We start from the raw sequence: 16,464 nt of genomic DNA, 5'->3' as shown, positions 1-16,464 counted from the left end.
ATAATGGCACAATAACAGAAAGATAGTATTTGTGACTCTGATTTCCAAGAATGGAAGCGACTTTTCAGCTCAAGATTTTTCAACCAAGAAGAATCACCATTGAGGAAACATGTGTTGTGGCTTTAAAAAAGTGGCTTGGGTCAAAGATCTGCTGCCTAACAGCATTAGCACAAATGTGAAATGATGTTAATTTAATTAGGTCTCCATAGTAAGAAGGAAAAGGAAAGAGTTAGATGCATGCTTCCCAGAGACCAGTACAGATGTGCATAATCTCTTTAATTGCAGGCAAATTGAAAGAAAGACGGGAGGAAAGGAAGGGAGGAAGGGAGGGGGGGAGGAAGGGAGGAAGGAAAGAAGGATTTGTAATCAAATGAGCTTAAATTAATGACGTATTTTCCATAATCTAAAAACATCCTATTTACAAATTAAAACCTTTAAGGGAGAATATGTTTTGCCTTTTTTTCGTATTTCATTGAAACACAGGCTAAATTTTGCCACTATTTACTTTGTCTTAACTAAGCATTCATCCACCTAAGGAAGAAAAAAAAAAAAGTAGTTAGAGATGAGCAGAAACCATTTAGTATCTAGTATCTTCTATCAGAGACTATAAAATGGACAAAGTATCAAATTCCTCAGTAGAGGAAGAGAAGATGGTTGATATACAAGGATCTCCCTCATCACCAACCCCACAGGACATTTTACCTCGAAAACTAACACTGGCTATTATAATAAAAGCAAGCAGGCCATGAATATAAACATTTACTAAATGCCTACTCAATGACTGAAAAAAGCCAGAAATCAATACCAAAGTTACAACTCCCACTTCCAGAGTGTTTAAAGGATGAAGGCAAAGCAAAAAAAGTATATTCAATATATATTCTGCATGCCTTGACAGCATGGTATACAGAGTAGAGCAGATACAAAATTGAGCGAATGGGTCATTCCCTCCTTTGTGGAAAAGCTTCATAGAGAAGGTGATGCTTCCTCCCAGCTTTAACAGTTTAGCAAGGGCTTAAAAGCAAGGAGGAAGGCATTCCAACCAGAAAGGACAGTAAGTTGAGGCAAGAACAATCACAGTGTGCCCAGAGAAGACTGGGGTCTCCCAAGCTTGGGGTGTGAGGTATAGAAGCAGCAGGAAGAAGCTAACTGACCAAGAAGTACCCTTCACTGAGACAGGGTAAACCAGAATAGGCAAAGATATGGGGGGAAGGGGACAGAGAAGGGGCAGAGAAATCTCATTTGGTCCTGTTTCATGCCCATCCAGGGAATACGTGTAGAAAATTCAGTTTGAAGAGTACTTTTGTGACACTAGCGTATGTAGCAGAAGTCATGGGCGTGGACAAGATCATCTAGCAAGAAATAATGAGTGGGATTAAGAATAATTTGGAGACGAAGTAAAGTAGATAGCATGCTGACTGTCCTTTTCATGATCTTGGGACAAAAGCAAGAGAGAGAATGGTTACTAGAGGGGGATATGTCAAGGGAAAACTATTTCGTGAAATCATATACACATTTATAGGTAAATCAGTCAAAGAGACCATTGGTGAAAACACAGGAAGAAAACTGAGATAGAGCAACGTCTTAGGAAATAAGAGAAGTAATTATTTCGAGAACCTGGGGTGAGGGATCATCAATGGGCACGATAACTATTAGGAGAAACAAGATATCCCCTGATGCCCCAAGACCCCACATAGTTGCAAAGGGGTAGAGATCCTTCTACAGTCGAGGGATCCAATCTGTCATCACCTTCACCAAGTGATCAAACTTGGTATCATAGAAAAGTAGAATACCCTGACATTTGATGTTTCCAGGTGTGATGAGACATGAAGTACACAGCATCCCCTATACAATTTCTTACCAAAAATACTTGAGTGTATTAAAACCTTTAGACTTAACTTTTAGCATATAAGAAATGCAAGGCATGGAATAACAAGTTAAATGACACCATAAGGAAGTAATAAAAATCATCCAGAAAGTGAAGCATTCTATAGGACAATTGGTACCTCGTTTCACAGGTCAATGTCATTTAAAAAGAGAAGAAAAATTTGGAATTCCCTGGCAGTCCAGTGGTTAGGACTCCACGCTCTCAATGCCAAGGGCCCAAATTAGATCCCTGGTCGGGGAACTAAAATTCCACAAGCAGTGCAGTGCAGCCCAAAAAAAAAAAAAAAAAAAAAAAAGGAGAAGTGTTCTAGACTCAGGAGACACAGTATTCAAATATCATCACTGACTGGATCCTGTTTTGAACAAATCAACTGCAAGAGACATTTGGGGGAGCTAACTGGAAAAATGTGAATATAACTGACTATTAGATAGTATTACGGAATTACTGTTCATTTTGTTAAATATGATCATTGTACTATGTTTTAGAGGAAAATGTTTGGTAGGAAAATTTTTAAGAGATGTAAACAGAGGTAGTTACTTACAAAACATCATGAAATCTCTAATTCCAGGTGAAATGTGTGGCAAAATGTTAACCATTATTAGTTATAGATAATGGTTACATGAGTATGAATTTTACTATTGCACCTTTCTATACGTTTGAAAAATCAAAATAAAACTTTGTAAAAGCAGGATGGTTCTCCAACAGGCAAAGGTATGTCTCTTCATCTCAGGCTAGAAGAAATGAGCTAAAAGTGAGCACAGATACAAACAAGTGTCTGAGAACGAGGACAAAGTTGAGAGAGTTCAAACCTCATATTTATTTGTGAGGTGAGGCAAGACTGATTTCTGGAGGGAAAGTAGCAAGAAGATTTGAGGAAAGTGGTAACATAATGCTGAGTAGGACAAAAGCCTCAGTGCAATGTCCCACCTCTGTTATATACTAGGAAGGAGACTCTGGGGGAAAAAAAAAATCTCTTAATAACCTTGAGCTTCAGTTTCTACATTTATAAAATAAGGAAAACACTCATATACACAGAAAGCTTCACATAGCTGTAATGAGGCTAAAAACGATACTTAATGAAAGAAACTTTATTAGGCAAAGGATATAATAATATACAACACAAGCAGGTACTGTTATCGGTTTTAGAAACGTAAAAGTTCATAAAACTTTTCAGGAGCTTACAGTGAGGGAGCAGGTAGACAAAAAAATGTTGTAACACATCAGGTGAAATGTAGAACAGGAGTTTCATTATAATCAGAGCCCCTTTAAATACAAGGAAATGGGGCTTCCCTGGTGGCGCAGTGGTTGAGAATCTGCCTGCCAATGCAGGGGACACGGGTTCGAGCCCTGGTCTGGGAAGATCCCACATGCCGCGGAGCAACTAAGCCCGTGAGCCACGAGTACTGAGCCTGCGCGTCTGGAGCCTGTGCCCCGCAGCGGGAGGGGCCGCGATAGTGAAAGGCCCGCGCACCGCGATGAAGAGCGGTCCCCGCGCCGCGATGAAGAGTGGCCCCCACTTGCCGCAGCTAGAGAAAGCCCTCGCACGAACCGAAGACCCAGCACAGCCAAAAATAAAATAAATAAATAAATAAATAAATAAAAATAAATAAATAAATAAATAAATAAATACAAGGAAATGGAAAATGTTTGGTCAGGTGTTGACAGGGAAGAGAGGGGGTGAACCAGAACCATACAGGAGGAAGAATGCTCAGCAGTGAAAGCCAAGGGATGGACTTCCCAGGGCAAAGAAGCAGAAGGTCCTGGCAGGGGAGTGGTTTAGGTAATATTCAGCAGGCAAGAGGGCAAACATGATCTTACCATGGTGCCTGGGAGGAGGCAGAAGTCAGCGAATTCATTCATTCATTCACTCAACATTCAAAACATATTTATTAAGCACCAAACAGGGATCAAGCTCCATTCTAGGTACTGGCAACAAGTAAGACAAGCTAAGACAAGCTTTACGAGGACAGGTAGCTTGAGTAAGACAAGCTACCTGTCCTCATAAAACTTACATTACATTTTACTAGTATGCAAATAGTACAAGAGGGAATAGACGCATTCGACAGTCATTCAGTATCTAAGTACCTATTAAAGTTCCAGGCACTGTTCTAGGCACTTGGAGCACAGCAAGGAAGAAATCACACAAAACCACCTGCCCTCATGGAGCTTAGATTCAGAAAGGAGACAAACATAAACAAGAAATCAGACAGTGGTTAAGTATTCAGAAGAAATATCACACAGGGTGATGTCCCACAGTGACAGGCAGCGCCAGCAGGTTCGGATGGGCCGGGCGGGGAAAGTCTCTATGAAAAGGCAACATCTGAGCTGAGTCCTCAGTGACAGGAAGGAAAAAGTCATGTGACAATCTGGGGACAGAGGTTCCAGGCAGAAAGAACAAATGCAAAGGTCCTGGGGCGAATACAAGCTCAGTGTGTTTCAAGGACCAAACATAATGACCACTGTGGCAAGAAGAGGGTGAAGGAGATCTGCCTGCCGTGAAATCAGAGATGAGACAGAGGTCAGATAACAGATTACAGAGACAGAGGTCAAACTTCAGCCAGAGGAGGAAGTTTGGTTTTACTGTCAACTTCCCATCTAAGTGTAAAGGAAAAGGCATTCGAGGGTTTGAAGGATGGAACGGAGGTGATCTGATGTGACTACTGTGGGTAGAATAAGTTTTAGAAGCGCTAACATGGAGGAGGGGCACTAGGAGGTAAGAGAGTGGTTGAGAGAGTCAAGTCTTGACCAGGTGTAGGAGGGCAGAAAAATGCTCCGGCTTCCAAGCATGTGCACGTCCTAATCCCAGGGACCTGTGAATATGTGTCCTCACGTGGTAAAAATGACTCTGCAGACATGAAGGATATTGAGATGAGCAAACTATCCTGGATTACCCAAGTGGGCCCAATGTCATCATAAGCGTCCTTGTAAGAGGGAGCCAGGGAGATCAGAGTCAGTAGGAGGAGGAACGCTAAGTAAGACGGTGGAGTGAAGTAAGGAAAGGGCCACAAGTCCAAGAAGGCAGGAAGCCTGTAGAAGCTGAACCAGGAAGGAAACAGATTCTCTCTTAGAGCCTCCAGAAGAATCCAGCCCTGCTGGCACCTTGACTTTAGCCCAGTGAGACTTTGGGCCCCAGAACGATAAGACAATACATTTGTGTTGTTTTAAGCCGCTAAGTTAGCGGTATTTTGTTCCGACAGCAATAGAAAATGAATACACAATGTCAAAAAATGGATAATAAGGAACAATGGCCAAGCAAGAAGGATCATAAGCAGGGGTAGAAGAAGACATCCATTTGAGTTTACAGCATTAGAGGTGGGAGTCCACCCAGATGATAAACCAAAGGTCTTTGTCCACAGTGTAATTTACTAAAGGAAGGCAGGGATGAAGGTTGTTGGAACTGAAGAGGTCAAAGAATGTGGAGCTTAGGAGGCATTAATAAGGTTACCAAAACAGAAGAACGATGACAGCATAGGCGAACGAAGTAGAAGCAATCAAACGACAAGGTCCTCAATGGAGGAGCAAAAGTAACTAGAAATTAGTAGAGGGTATCACTGAAAATGGATAGAAGGTATTATAATTGTCCAGAACCAAACTCAAACAGGGATGGAGTTTTGCATGAAAACGATTTGGAAATGGTCATGTGAAACTAGAGAACTGCCAACACTATCACTGGCCCCTGGGATTAGGGGTTGAGAATTCTAAGTTCACAGGCAAAGATGACACAAGAAAAGAACCAAAGAACTGGGAGGAAAATGAGCAGACTGTGGCATCACAGACACAAACAAGAGGAATGAATACGGTGCACAGTGTCAGGTGCTACTTCAAGGTCAGGATAGACTGTCCACTGAATTTGGTGAGTGTTGGAGATAGAAGCCAAATTATAATATGTTAAGAAGTGATTTGGAGGTGAAACAGAGAGCAAAGGCAGCTCCTATTTGTGAAGCAAGCTAGAGGAGATGGCTTTAAGGAGGACATGAGTGACATGAAAGACAGGTGACCTGTAAATACCAATTGGAAAGACCCAGATGAGAGGGAGAGATTGAGGATACAGAAGAGAAAGGATAATAATAATAATAACGTAAGGTCCTTGAGAAGGCAGAGGATATAGGAGCCAAAGTACAGTGTACAAGTGGGTGATTAGATTTAAGAACCAAATGTTTCCTGTTATAATAGGAGGGAAGGAAGAAGCAACTGATCCAGGTACAGGTATGTTTGTCAGACTGGGAGAGAAGACCTGAGGAACTTCTGTCAGGTGGCTTCCAATTGGTTTGTGAAACAAAAAAAGAGGTCATCCACCAAGAGTTGGGGTTAGGTGGGGAAAAGTGGGAAATTTGAGTAGAGGTTTAACACACTCAGCGAGAAGACGAGGAATAGGATTTCTGCGTGGGATACAGCCTATTGCGCGATTTTTCTCCAGCACCGATCAGCTGTCGGGGTTCAGGCACCAAGAAAGCAGATGGCTGATTATGCCTGGGCTGGGCATGACAAGTGACAGGTGAAAGGAAGTTTATAGTTCGGGCAAGAGTATCACTAAAGTGATGACCATTGCTCTAAACTGATAAGAAAGGGAATGGAAACAGGAAGGGGCTGATGGGAAACTGATGGGTCAGTGGACTCAAGATCCAAGGAAAACAGCATACTGAAGAGAGATGAGATGGCTGGCTAATTCAATCTGGCTGCTTCAGAATGGCACTTTGGAGGTAGAACAGTTCCAAGTAACAGCAAAATCCAGGATGTGAGTGGGTGGCTGGAATAAAGGGGAGGGAAAAATTACTGCCGCTGTGAAGGTCAAAGAGCGGTTATCCTTATAACACCATAAAACTCACCCAAGATAGTAGGAGTACCAGGGGTGGAGAGGGAGACACTGAGCAAGGTGGTAAAGTCTCCAATGAAGAACGACCAAGTGGCCAGAAGATAACAGCATCAACAAAGAACCCTTCAATTCCAGGCAAATAAAATTTTAACCAACCACATACTATCATAAATGATTAAAGTTGTTAAAAGCTCTGGATGTAGCGTAAGCAGATCTTGGCAAAATTCTGGGCCTTTCCCCTTACTAGCTATGTGACTGTGTGACTGAATACATCGCTTAAACCTCTCTTGAGTCTGTTTCATCATCTGGACCATAAGAATAACGCAAGTTCCTACATCACAGGGTCACTGTGAGGATGAAGTTAAATAATACACATGGGTGCTTAACAGATGCCTGGCACAGAGGAAGCACTTAACATTGCCACCTATCCTCTATTTAGAAAAAAAATTAATGTTTCAATAAGATACATAAAGTAGAAAGATCAGAGTTGAATCTGCAGCAAGAGTGTTTGACCCTTAAGGAGTGCTTTGTGTAAGAAGTGTAGCCCAACTTGTATTTTTTCCGCCCTAATTTCCAGTTGTCCCATTTCCTCACTTGTTTTAGATTTTATCCAACTTTTGTGTTTCTGTAAATGTTGAAACAAAGCCTGACAGAAATAAAATAAAGGCCAGTAGAAAAATTTGAATCTATTTCTTACCTCTTTTTCATCATTTTTCTCAAGACTGCCAAAAAGTCTTCTAGTAGAAAAAAGTTAACAGGGATGGTGTACAGAAAACAGTGAACATTGCAAGTCTGAGACTGCATTCAAGGTTAGCCCTTAGCTGGCATCTAGAATTTGGATTTTGGGGAGAGTAACCATCACCCTAACTGATAAAAGTGGCCAAACTGTTTGTACAAACAATGTGCTTTATGCTGAAGGTCTGCCTTCGTTCTGTGAGTCTGGAATTTTGGTACACACTGCGTCTACATGATCAACCCCCCGTCAAAAACCCTTGGGCACTGAGTCTCTAATGAGCTTCCCTGACAGACAGCATTTCACACGTGTTGTCACAACTCATTGCTGGGGGAATAAAGTTGACTCCACTGGGATAAGACATTGGGGGCTTCTCTTGGACCTCTCCCTCTTTCCTATGCCCATTGCTGATTTTGCTGTAAATCTTAGCCACGAGTATGGCAATATGCTGAGTCCTGTGAGTCCTCCAAGTGAATCATCAAACCTGGAGTTCTTGGAAACCCCCAACACATATCAGTTTTTGTCTTAGCTGGAAATTTTTATTAATCAGCAATGCCAATAGCATCAGCATTTTACTGTTAAATGTTCTTAACATGTCCCTGTCTATATGGGTTTTATACACAAGTTCACAGTTAACTATGTCAGCTCTTCAAGAAAAAGGCATGAGAAAAAGCCACTTAAATAGTATAGCTTTTCCTCAAAAGGCTTAGAATATATTCCTTCTATGCCATCCTGAGCACTGAGATTTACAACATGAATTTCCTAGGTCTGAATCTTGGCCCTGCTGAGGATTCTTGGGCAAGTGAGTAAGACTCACCTCACTTTCTTTATCTGTAAAATTAGAATAAAAATAGTATCTATCTTCAAGGGAGTTGTAAAGATTAAATGCGTTCATATAAGAAGTACTTAGTGCAACACATGGCATAAAGAGCTGTATTTATGTTATAATTATTAGCCTTCAAACTCCAGATGTTTACTCTTTCGTGGGCTCAATTGTATTGATAGTATTACTTCTATATATTAGGTCTGTTAAATTTTCTAAAACATAAGACTAATTTTTTAAGTTACTTATAAAACAAAATTACAAAAGAAATATTTTGGTCTCCAAGTGATAGAACGGAAATTAATAGAACTTGGCAATAAACCCTATTTTAACATCAAAGCTTCTTTTAGTATAAGAATGAAATCTAAAACAAATAAAAACTGTCACTTGATTATTCAAGTCGTCTTTCTGAGAAGGACCCAAGTGCATAGCCTCATTTCCCCAAAATTCCAAAGAGAGTGGAAACAGACTCAAAGGTGGAACTTTAGCAAGAGCAATTGCAGTGCAGGAAGATGAAGTTCTTATAAGATAACCAGCGTGCTCAGTGTAAAAGGCGACTCTTTTTTCCTGCCTATAAGCTTTTTTTTGTTCAATTTACTAATATTCATTTTACAAGATGGACTATCCCCCCTAACACCACACACACACACATTTTAGAATTGTTTGGTGTGTTATGCCTGAATTATAAAGTGTGCACTCCAAGACTTAATTGGTTCAGTAGTCTTCCAGGTTCTACTTGCACAGTTCACCTAAATCTGTATTCTCAGCGAAAAAAAAAAAAAAGGATCCAGGTAGAGAAAGACCATCAACCAGCCTGTCTTAATCCAAATCTGATTAAAGAAAAGCTTCTAAGCAGCTACGTGAAACCAGAAAATAAGATAAAGAATTAATTATATTAAGGTTTTCAAATTCCAGATTTTCAATTATTCAGCACAGAAGAATAATGATATGTACTAAGTCATACTAATAAATAATCCACTGCTAACTTCTATCATATGAGTGTCTGGGACTTTGACCTCAAACCCGCCAGGATTAGAGCCCTTGTCAACAGGGTACCCCGTTTTTTCTTTGATCCACGCTCCACATGGCTGGTTTCCTCTATCTAGATGGCTGAGACCATCACTGGGAGAAGTGCTTGCATAGGTAACATATCACTGGCGACGTAACTAACTAGGAGAATACTGAAATCCAGGCTAGGAAGGGTGAGTCTGGAGGCTCAATGTACACAGCAAGTTATGATTGGCATTCCCCTGAAAACAAACTAAATTAAACGAATTCATTATACCTCTCCATTAACAAATACAAACAAATTTCTCTCCAAGAAAGTATTATACCAGATGAAATACCTCTTATCTAGATCAGGAGAAGTCAAATTTCCAAAGCACTTTGAATAGTGAATACATTCAAACTCACCACTGCAAAAGTACTGACAGTTGGTTTCTTTTCTTTCTTCTCATCTTTTTTACTGAAAAACCTAGCAATAGAATTACATAAAACTTTAAAAACTATATAAATCTTTAATTACCCAATTAACATAGAGCTTATATTTAATAACAAATAGGACAAAGAAACATGTCTACAATGTTATTAAAAAAACAGGTTATAATATGATCCCATTTATGAAGTTTAAGTATGTTTACATATACCTTAGAAATCTATACATGTGGTTATCACTGGGTGTTGAGATTTCTACCAAAATATTTTCTTCCTTGTGCCTTTGATATTTCCTAATTTTCTGTGGTGAATACACAGAGACACAAGACTTTTGCATTAGAAAAAATAATACTAAAAAAAGAGAGCTTCCTGTTTTTCTTCTAATTAGAAAATCATTCATGCTTTCCAGACTTAATCCCCTTAATTATCATCTGAGTAATTCTAGCAGCAGACAGCTAGTCTATCTATCTACCTAGATATTATCCTTAATCATTCCCTTTACCTAGTGGAGAGTCGTGGCAAACAGATGCAGGGCATAAATTACCCTGAGAAAGGTAATTAAATCACTTTCCTTGAGTAAACCTAATTCTGAAAAGATGTCTGGAGCCCTAAATGGACCATTAAGGCAATAAATGTAACCTAGAAAAATTACCATCAAAAAAGATGGTTTGTAAACTGCAAGAAAGTGGTCCTCAGGCAGAGATAGGAAGGTCAAGTATTTTGAGCGCAGATTCAAAACTCTTTAACTAGTTTTCTATTCTATGTAACTGCCACCTAGCATATGAAAGCAAACCAACCAAAACTAGCCTCCGCACCTACATTTTCATATTTATAAAAGAAAGACTACTTCAGGGAAGAATTACATTATTTTTACACAGCTTTTCAAGTTCAAAAAGTAAATTCATTTTTGTCTTTGTTCTTTACGCTAAGCAAAGTCAAAGAGTTGAAGCAACTTCTAAAGAAAAAAAAAAAATCCAGCGTCTACCCCATATTTGGCTTTGGAGTAATGTTCGACAGACATAAAAACACACAAAATACACAAACATAACTCTTCAGATTTGGTTCCACCCTATTCCCAGTAAAGGCGTGGTTTCAGTATCCCTGGAATCAGGATGAAAGGAAAAAAATAGCCATACATAATTGAGTTTTAGCTCTAAGCTTTTTATTTATTTTTTCGTTCTCTAAAACTGCAGCTACTCTGAAGATTTATAATGTTCCAGACACTGGCTAAGTAAACACTTCCCATAGAGGACCTCATTTAATCTTAATCTCTGTGAGGCAGGCACATTTTTGTCCTTCCTTTAAAGACAAGAGAACTGCAGGTGAGAAGAGTTAACTAATTTGTCCAAGGTCACACAGCTAGAACAAAGCCAAGATTGAAACTGAAAAGTCTAACTCCCAAACACCAGGCTATCCGGTGCAACCTCAGAATTCTGAGACACTGCAGTTGCAAGGAAATGCACATATAAACTGGCTCTCACCCCTCCTAGAAGACTCATTTATCCCCATCCGCTCAAACACAGTGCTGACAAATAGCAAAAGTTGCTTATCAAGCCTCATTTTAATAAAGAATCTTAACAAATACAAATATGCCAAGTGGTACTACTACCCAAGCATTATACCTATTAGCAAAGCCACGTGCTTCTTTATAATTTCAAATATAGTTTAAAAAAAAAAACTCACAGAAAAAGAAATAAGATTTGTGGTTATTAGAGGGGGGAGAGGGGATGAGAGGCAGCTGGTCCAAAGGTACAAACTTCCAGTTATAAAATAAAAAAGTGCTGGAGATGTAATGTACAAGAAGATGATTACAGTTAACACTGCTGTATGATATATATATATATATATATACACACATATATATAGAAGTTAAGAGAGTAGATCCTAAACGTTCTCATCACAATAAGAAGAAATTTTTCTTTTTCTTTTATCTATATGAGATGATGGACGTTTGCTAAACTTGTTGTGGCAATACTTCACAATATTTATAAGCCAAACCATACGCTGTACACTTTAAACTTACATGGTTTTGTAGGTCAATTATATCTCAATAAAACTGCTCAAAACTCAATAAACTATTTATATAAAAATATATAGTTTTATTAAGAACAGATTAAAATCAGTAATGGTGAGCACAATTTAATAAGAGCTACTTAACCAAAAAAACAATTTCTAGTTTGAAAAAAAAAAGTCTGTAGGCCATGATAAGAATCAACAATAAAATGAAGGTATGTTTAGGCTCAAACGAATCTTTTTTCTGTTCTTCAAAATGTGGACTCTCTTTTATTTTCTGAAGAATAAATATAAGTAAATGTCCCACAAATATTTATTGAACATCTTTTTCAAAAATGGAGGTGTAACTGACATACAACATTGCATTAGTTTCAGGTGTACAACAGAATGATTTGATATTTGCATATATTGTGAAATGATCACCACAATAAGTCTAGTTAACATCTGTCATCATACATAGTCACAGAATATTTTTCCTTGTGATGAGAACTTTTAAGATTTTCTCTCTTAGCAACTTTCAAATATGTAATATAGTATTATTAACTATAGTTGCCATGCTGTACATTACATCCCCATGACTTATTTTATAACTGGAAATTTGTACCTTTTGACTCCCTTCACCCACTTTGCCCCCCTTTCCTCCACCTCTGGAAACCAACAACCTGTCAAATGTCTTTATCATTTCCTTCCACATACCCTTAATACTTCTTACTCCAATATCCCTAAGTGTTTGTGTCAAAAATACATAGTTGTTTAAGGTACCAATTTAAAAGTCAAAAACAAAATGGGAAATATCTACCTTCCACTCTTTGTAATCTATTTTCTTTTTGTTTATTTGGGAATTTTTTATTACGCAAATTTTCAAATAAACAAAAAAAATCAAAAGAACAGTAATAAGACTACCCATAAATAATTCACCTAGATTCAACAACTGTGAACATTTTGACCATATTTTCTTTATCTGCATAACAAAGTATACATTATAACTGTTAAAATTTTGCTGAACTATTTGAAAGTAAGCTGCAAACATCATGACACTTCACATGTTTTCCTACCATTATCACATATAATAAAATTAACAGCAATTTGATATCAGCTAATATCCAATCCACATTCAAAATTTCCAAGAATGTTTTCTATAGGTTTTTCCTTTTTTGGAACTGATGTAATAAAGGCTCACACATCACATTTGGTGGTTTTGTCTCTTTAGTCTCTCTTTTAAATCTAGAAGTCCTCCTCCCCACCTACCCCCGCCAAACATTGACTTTTCATAGTAACAAAAACAGACGTCTTATAAAATGTCCCACATCTTGGATATGTCTGTTTCAAACTTAGTCCAAATTGAGATGTGCAGTAAGTATGAAATACCCAGATTTGAGGACTTAGCATGACAAAGAGAATGTAAACTCTCTTGTTAAAAATTCTGATTACATGTAGAAATTATAATATTTTGTATATACTTGGATCCCTAAAATATATTTTCAAAGTTAATTTCACCTGTTTCTTTTTACTTTTTAAATGTTGCTATTAGAAACTTAATAATTAAAAATGTGGGGCTTCCCTGGTGGCGCAGTGGTTGAGAATCTGCCTGCTAATGCAGGGGACACGGGTTCGAGCCCTGGTCTGGGAAGATCCCACATGCCACGGAGCAGCTGGGCCCGTGAGCCACAATTGCTGAGCCTGCGCGTCTGGAGCCTGTGCCCCGCGACGGGAGGGGCCGCGATAGAGAAAGGCCCGCGCACCGCGATGAAGAGCGGTCCCCGCACCGCGATGAAGAGTGGCCCCCGCTTGCCGCAACTGGAGAAAGCCCTCGCACGAACCGAAGACCCAACACAGCCAAAAATAAAATAAATAAATAAATAAATAAATAAGAAAATCCTTTAAAAAAAAAAAAAAATGTGGTTCACATTATATTTCTATTGGACAGCATTAGTCTGGAAGCTTGACTGGATTCACTGAATGATTTGCAAACATACTTCCCTGGTGATGTCGTGTCACTAAAGTCTATTCCACCATGAGCCAAGCCAGGTCTGATCACTTGGTTAAGGTTCCTAACTGCAAAATCTCTCCACTGGAAAACCACGCTTTCCTTTTTCCAATTAAGAATTGTGGATAATTCTTAGATTCAGCATTTCTCTGAGCACTTTAGGATGCATTAACAATCCTTGCCCAAATCAATTATAACAATGCAGGTTTCAATATGATAGCTGGCATTTTTCTGTAAAGAAGTTTTTTTTTCTCTCTCTCTCTACTTCTCTCACCCTTAGTTTTCCTCCTCCTCTCAGAATTTTATTAAGAATTCATTTATTCAGTATTTCACAATCAAGTACAGTCATTATTCTTTTTGACACTCAAACTGTCCCAGATTCGGCCAGTGGAAGCCCCTTCAAGCTAGCTCCTGGGTCCTTTTTGACAACTGCCCTGAACTCCACTGTTTTCAGGTACCACAAAGATACTCCAGGCTCAGGCTCAATTGGTATTAGCCCTTTCTCTATGGGGCGCAGATTCCTTTTCGTAATGAACGATATTGAGAAACCAAGATCTGACACTAAGTGTGCGATTTGCCGCTATCCCTTTCAGTGGACAGAAACCGAACTATTAAAAAAAAATCATGAAATCACACTGAAGTTTCTAATTCAAATTTAACATTGTTTTTAAAAAGCTTATTTAATGACCACATTTGTATTTCTTTTCTCTTACACTGCAAAGCTTGGTTTCTAATAATATTAATATATTTACTAAATTGTTTTATTTTACAATTTATTACTAACAAAAAGCTTATTGAGCAAAATTTTAAATTTCATGTACAGACACTGCATTGTGATCAAAATTCACTTAAGACAGTTATTTTCCCTATGTGGTGACAGTACCAACTCTATAAATAATCAGGATAATTTCACACCATTCTAGTAACTTCTTTGGTAGTACACTCCTCTCACAATTTCTTCTACAAGGGTCAGCTATTCATTGCCTTAAAATAAAAAAATGCTTAAATGCAGTTGTGGCTTTCTGTCTCATCTGCCATGCCACAAACATGCAATGTTTATGTGACTGCTTTACCAGAAGGAACAAAGAACCACAAAGCAGAACACAAGCAGCACATGATTCAGGCTCGTCGGCGACCAACATCACTTGTAAAGCAGAAGGTTATAAAACACCCAAAAGGAAATGAGCACTGGCCTGTATGGGACCAGAAAGCTGAGGCAGAAGCTCACCATGCAAATGCTGTGCTCAACTCAGCCAGCCAACTTCTGCAACTGCTTGCATTTAAGATAAACATCATCATCATCATCAGCTGATCATTTATTTCAGAGCTGGAGGCTAGAAACAAATTTCCCAAATCTCTCAAGCCACGTAAAGTCTGAAAATGAAACAGACTACCTTTTCTTGTCCCTTTTCAAGAAGTTGTCCCCCCCTGCTCTTCCACTGCGGCCTTCTTCAAGATCCATCGCGACCTGAGGAGAAACCACAGCCGATTAGCCAAACGCAAGATTCGCAGAAGGCGGAGGTGAGGCTGAACTTGAGTCCCGCGCGAGGAGCGCAAGGGCGGGGCGCTCGCCCTGATGCTCCAGCCGCTCGTAGGCGCGATGGTCCCCGCAGAAACTTGCCTCCGCACGCGAGCAGAGTTGCAGGGCTGCGGTGCGGCCCGGACTTTGCCCGCCTCCACTGCGGCTCTGCCTCCCGGTTCCCCTCGCCGTCCACCAGCCCGCGGGCTCAGAGCCCGGCTTCCGACACCGCGCTGGCTCTGCGGGCTCAGGGCAGCACACTCCAGGACGCGCGTGGCTAGCACCGAAAACTAGGGGCTGGGGTGCCCCAGGAGCTCCCCGACTGAGAATAAGTCTCACCTCACTTGGTCCCCTTGGACTTGCCAAGTGGAATCCCTCTCCTCCGAAGCCCTCTTCCCACAGGGACCAAGCTCAGGAAATTGGAGCGCCCACCCTTCCCGCGAACCGCCTCCCTCGAGTCCCCAGCCTCGCGCTTCCCTACCTCGGGCTTTCTCTTGGAACGTCCACTAAGACGTGAATCTTGGAAGAAGAGATTCAGACTCCAGCGGAAAGTCGCGGCGGATGCGGACAGCGGCCTCCGCCGCCGAGCCTGGAGGAGCCGCTACTCGAACGCGTCCGGGCTTCCCGTGGCGTAGGGAGCGCGCAGACCACACCCCGGTGCTCCGCTCCCCAGCCAATCAGCCGGACCGCTCGGGACCGCTCGATTGAACGCAGATTGCTCGACAAGTTACGAAACAGGTTGGAATTGCTGGAGGAATGTCCTCGCTTCTGTTGCCCCTCAGCAAAAGGGCGAGTAGAGGAACGCTTATTATCAGCTGACTCACCAAGGACTTGCACATTTACAGGGTCCTGTCTGTACAAGTCCAAACAAGTCTCCATATCCACCAAAGTATGTGTAGATAGATAGATATAAATGTGAATATACAATTCGCTCCTTGTGGCTCGAGTAGATACTACTGCCCATTCTGTAGTTAGAACGAGTTAAAATTCCCTTCCAAGTAGCACCTTTAAAAAGGCCAGGTGAATTTTTTCTGCAAGTCTTTCTTCAGTATGTTAGACAGTTTCTAAGGTGTATCTGTTCATGTTTTATTTGAAGAGAAATAGAAATAGGAAGATTTTTTTTTAAAAAACGTCTAAGTCGAAACGGACATTTCAGGGTGGAAATGTAATTAAAAGAATGTAATATTTTCGGATTGTAGCCATCAGGGGAATGTCCATGTTTTTCTCAAGGCGTTTTAAAACTCATTTTAATTCGAT

The 16,464-nt window shown here is 40.0% G+C and overlaps 1 protein-coding gene across 3 annotated transcripts in view; it reads right to left on the bottom strand.

Moving 5' to 3' along the window:
* Positions 1 to 15,961, bottom strand: part of ABCB1 (ATP binding cassette subfamily B member 1) — a 116,302-nt gene extending 100,341 nt beyond the window's left edge. For all 3 annotated transcript variants that reach the window (XM_007170299.2, XM_057549499.1, XM_057549500.1), the window contains exons 1-3: positions 15,689 to 15,961; positions 15,083 to 15,156; positions 9,668 to 9,728 (exon numbers count right to left, since the gene is read on the bottom strand). In XM_007170299.2, the coding sequence (XP_007170361.2) occupies positions 9,668 to 9,728; positions 15,083 to 15,150 (129 nt within the window). In that variant the 5' untranslated portion in view covers positions 15,151 to 15,156; positions 15,689 to 15,961. The remainder of the gene's footprint in view (positions 1 to 9,667; positions 9,729 to 15,082; positions 15,157 to 15,688) is intronic.
* Between the last annotated feature and the right edge of the window lie 503 nt (positions 15,962 to 16,464).

The sequence above is a fragment of the Balaenoptera acutorostrata genome, chromosome 7, assembly GCF_949987535.1.
Source record: "Balaenoptera acutorostrata chromosome 7, mBalAcu1.1, whole genome shotgun sequence".
In the NCBI taxonomy this organism is placed as follows: domain Eukaryota; kingdom Metazoa; phylum Chordata; class Mammalia; order Artiodactyla; family Balaenopteridae; genus Balaenoptera; species Balaenoptera acutorostrata.
This window is presented reverse-complemented; position numbering and strand designations above follow the sequence as displayed.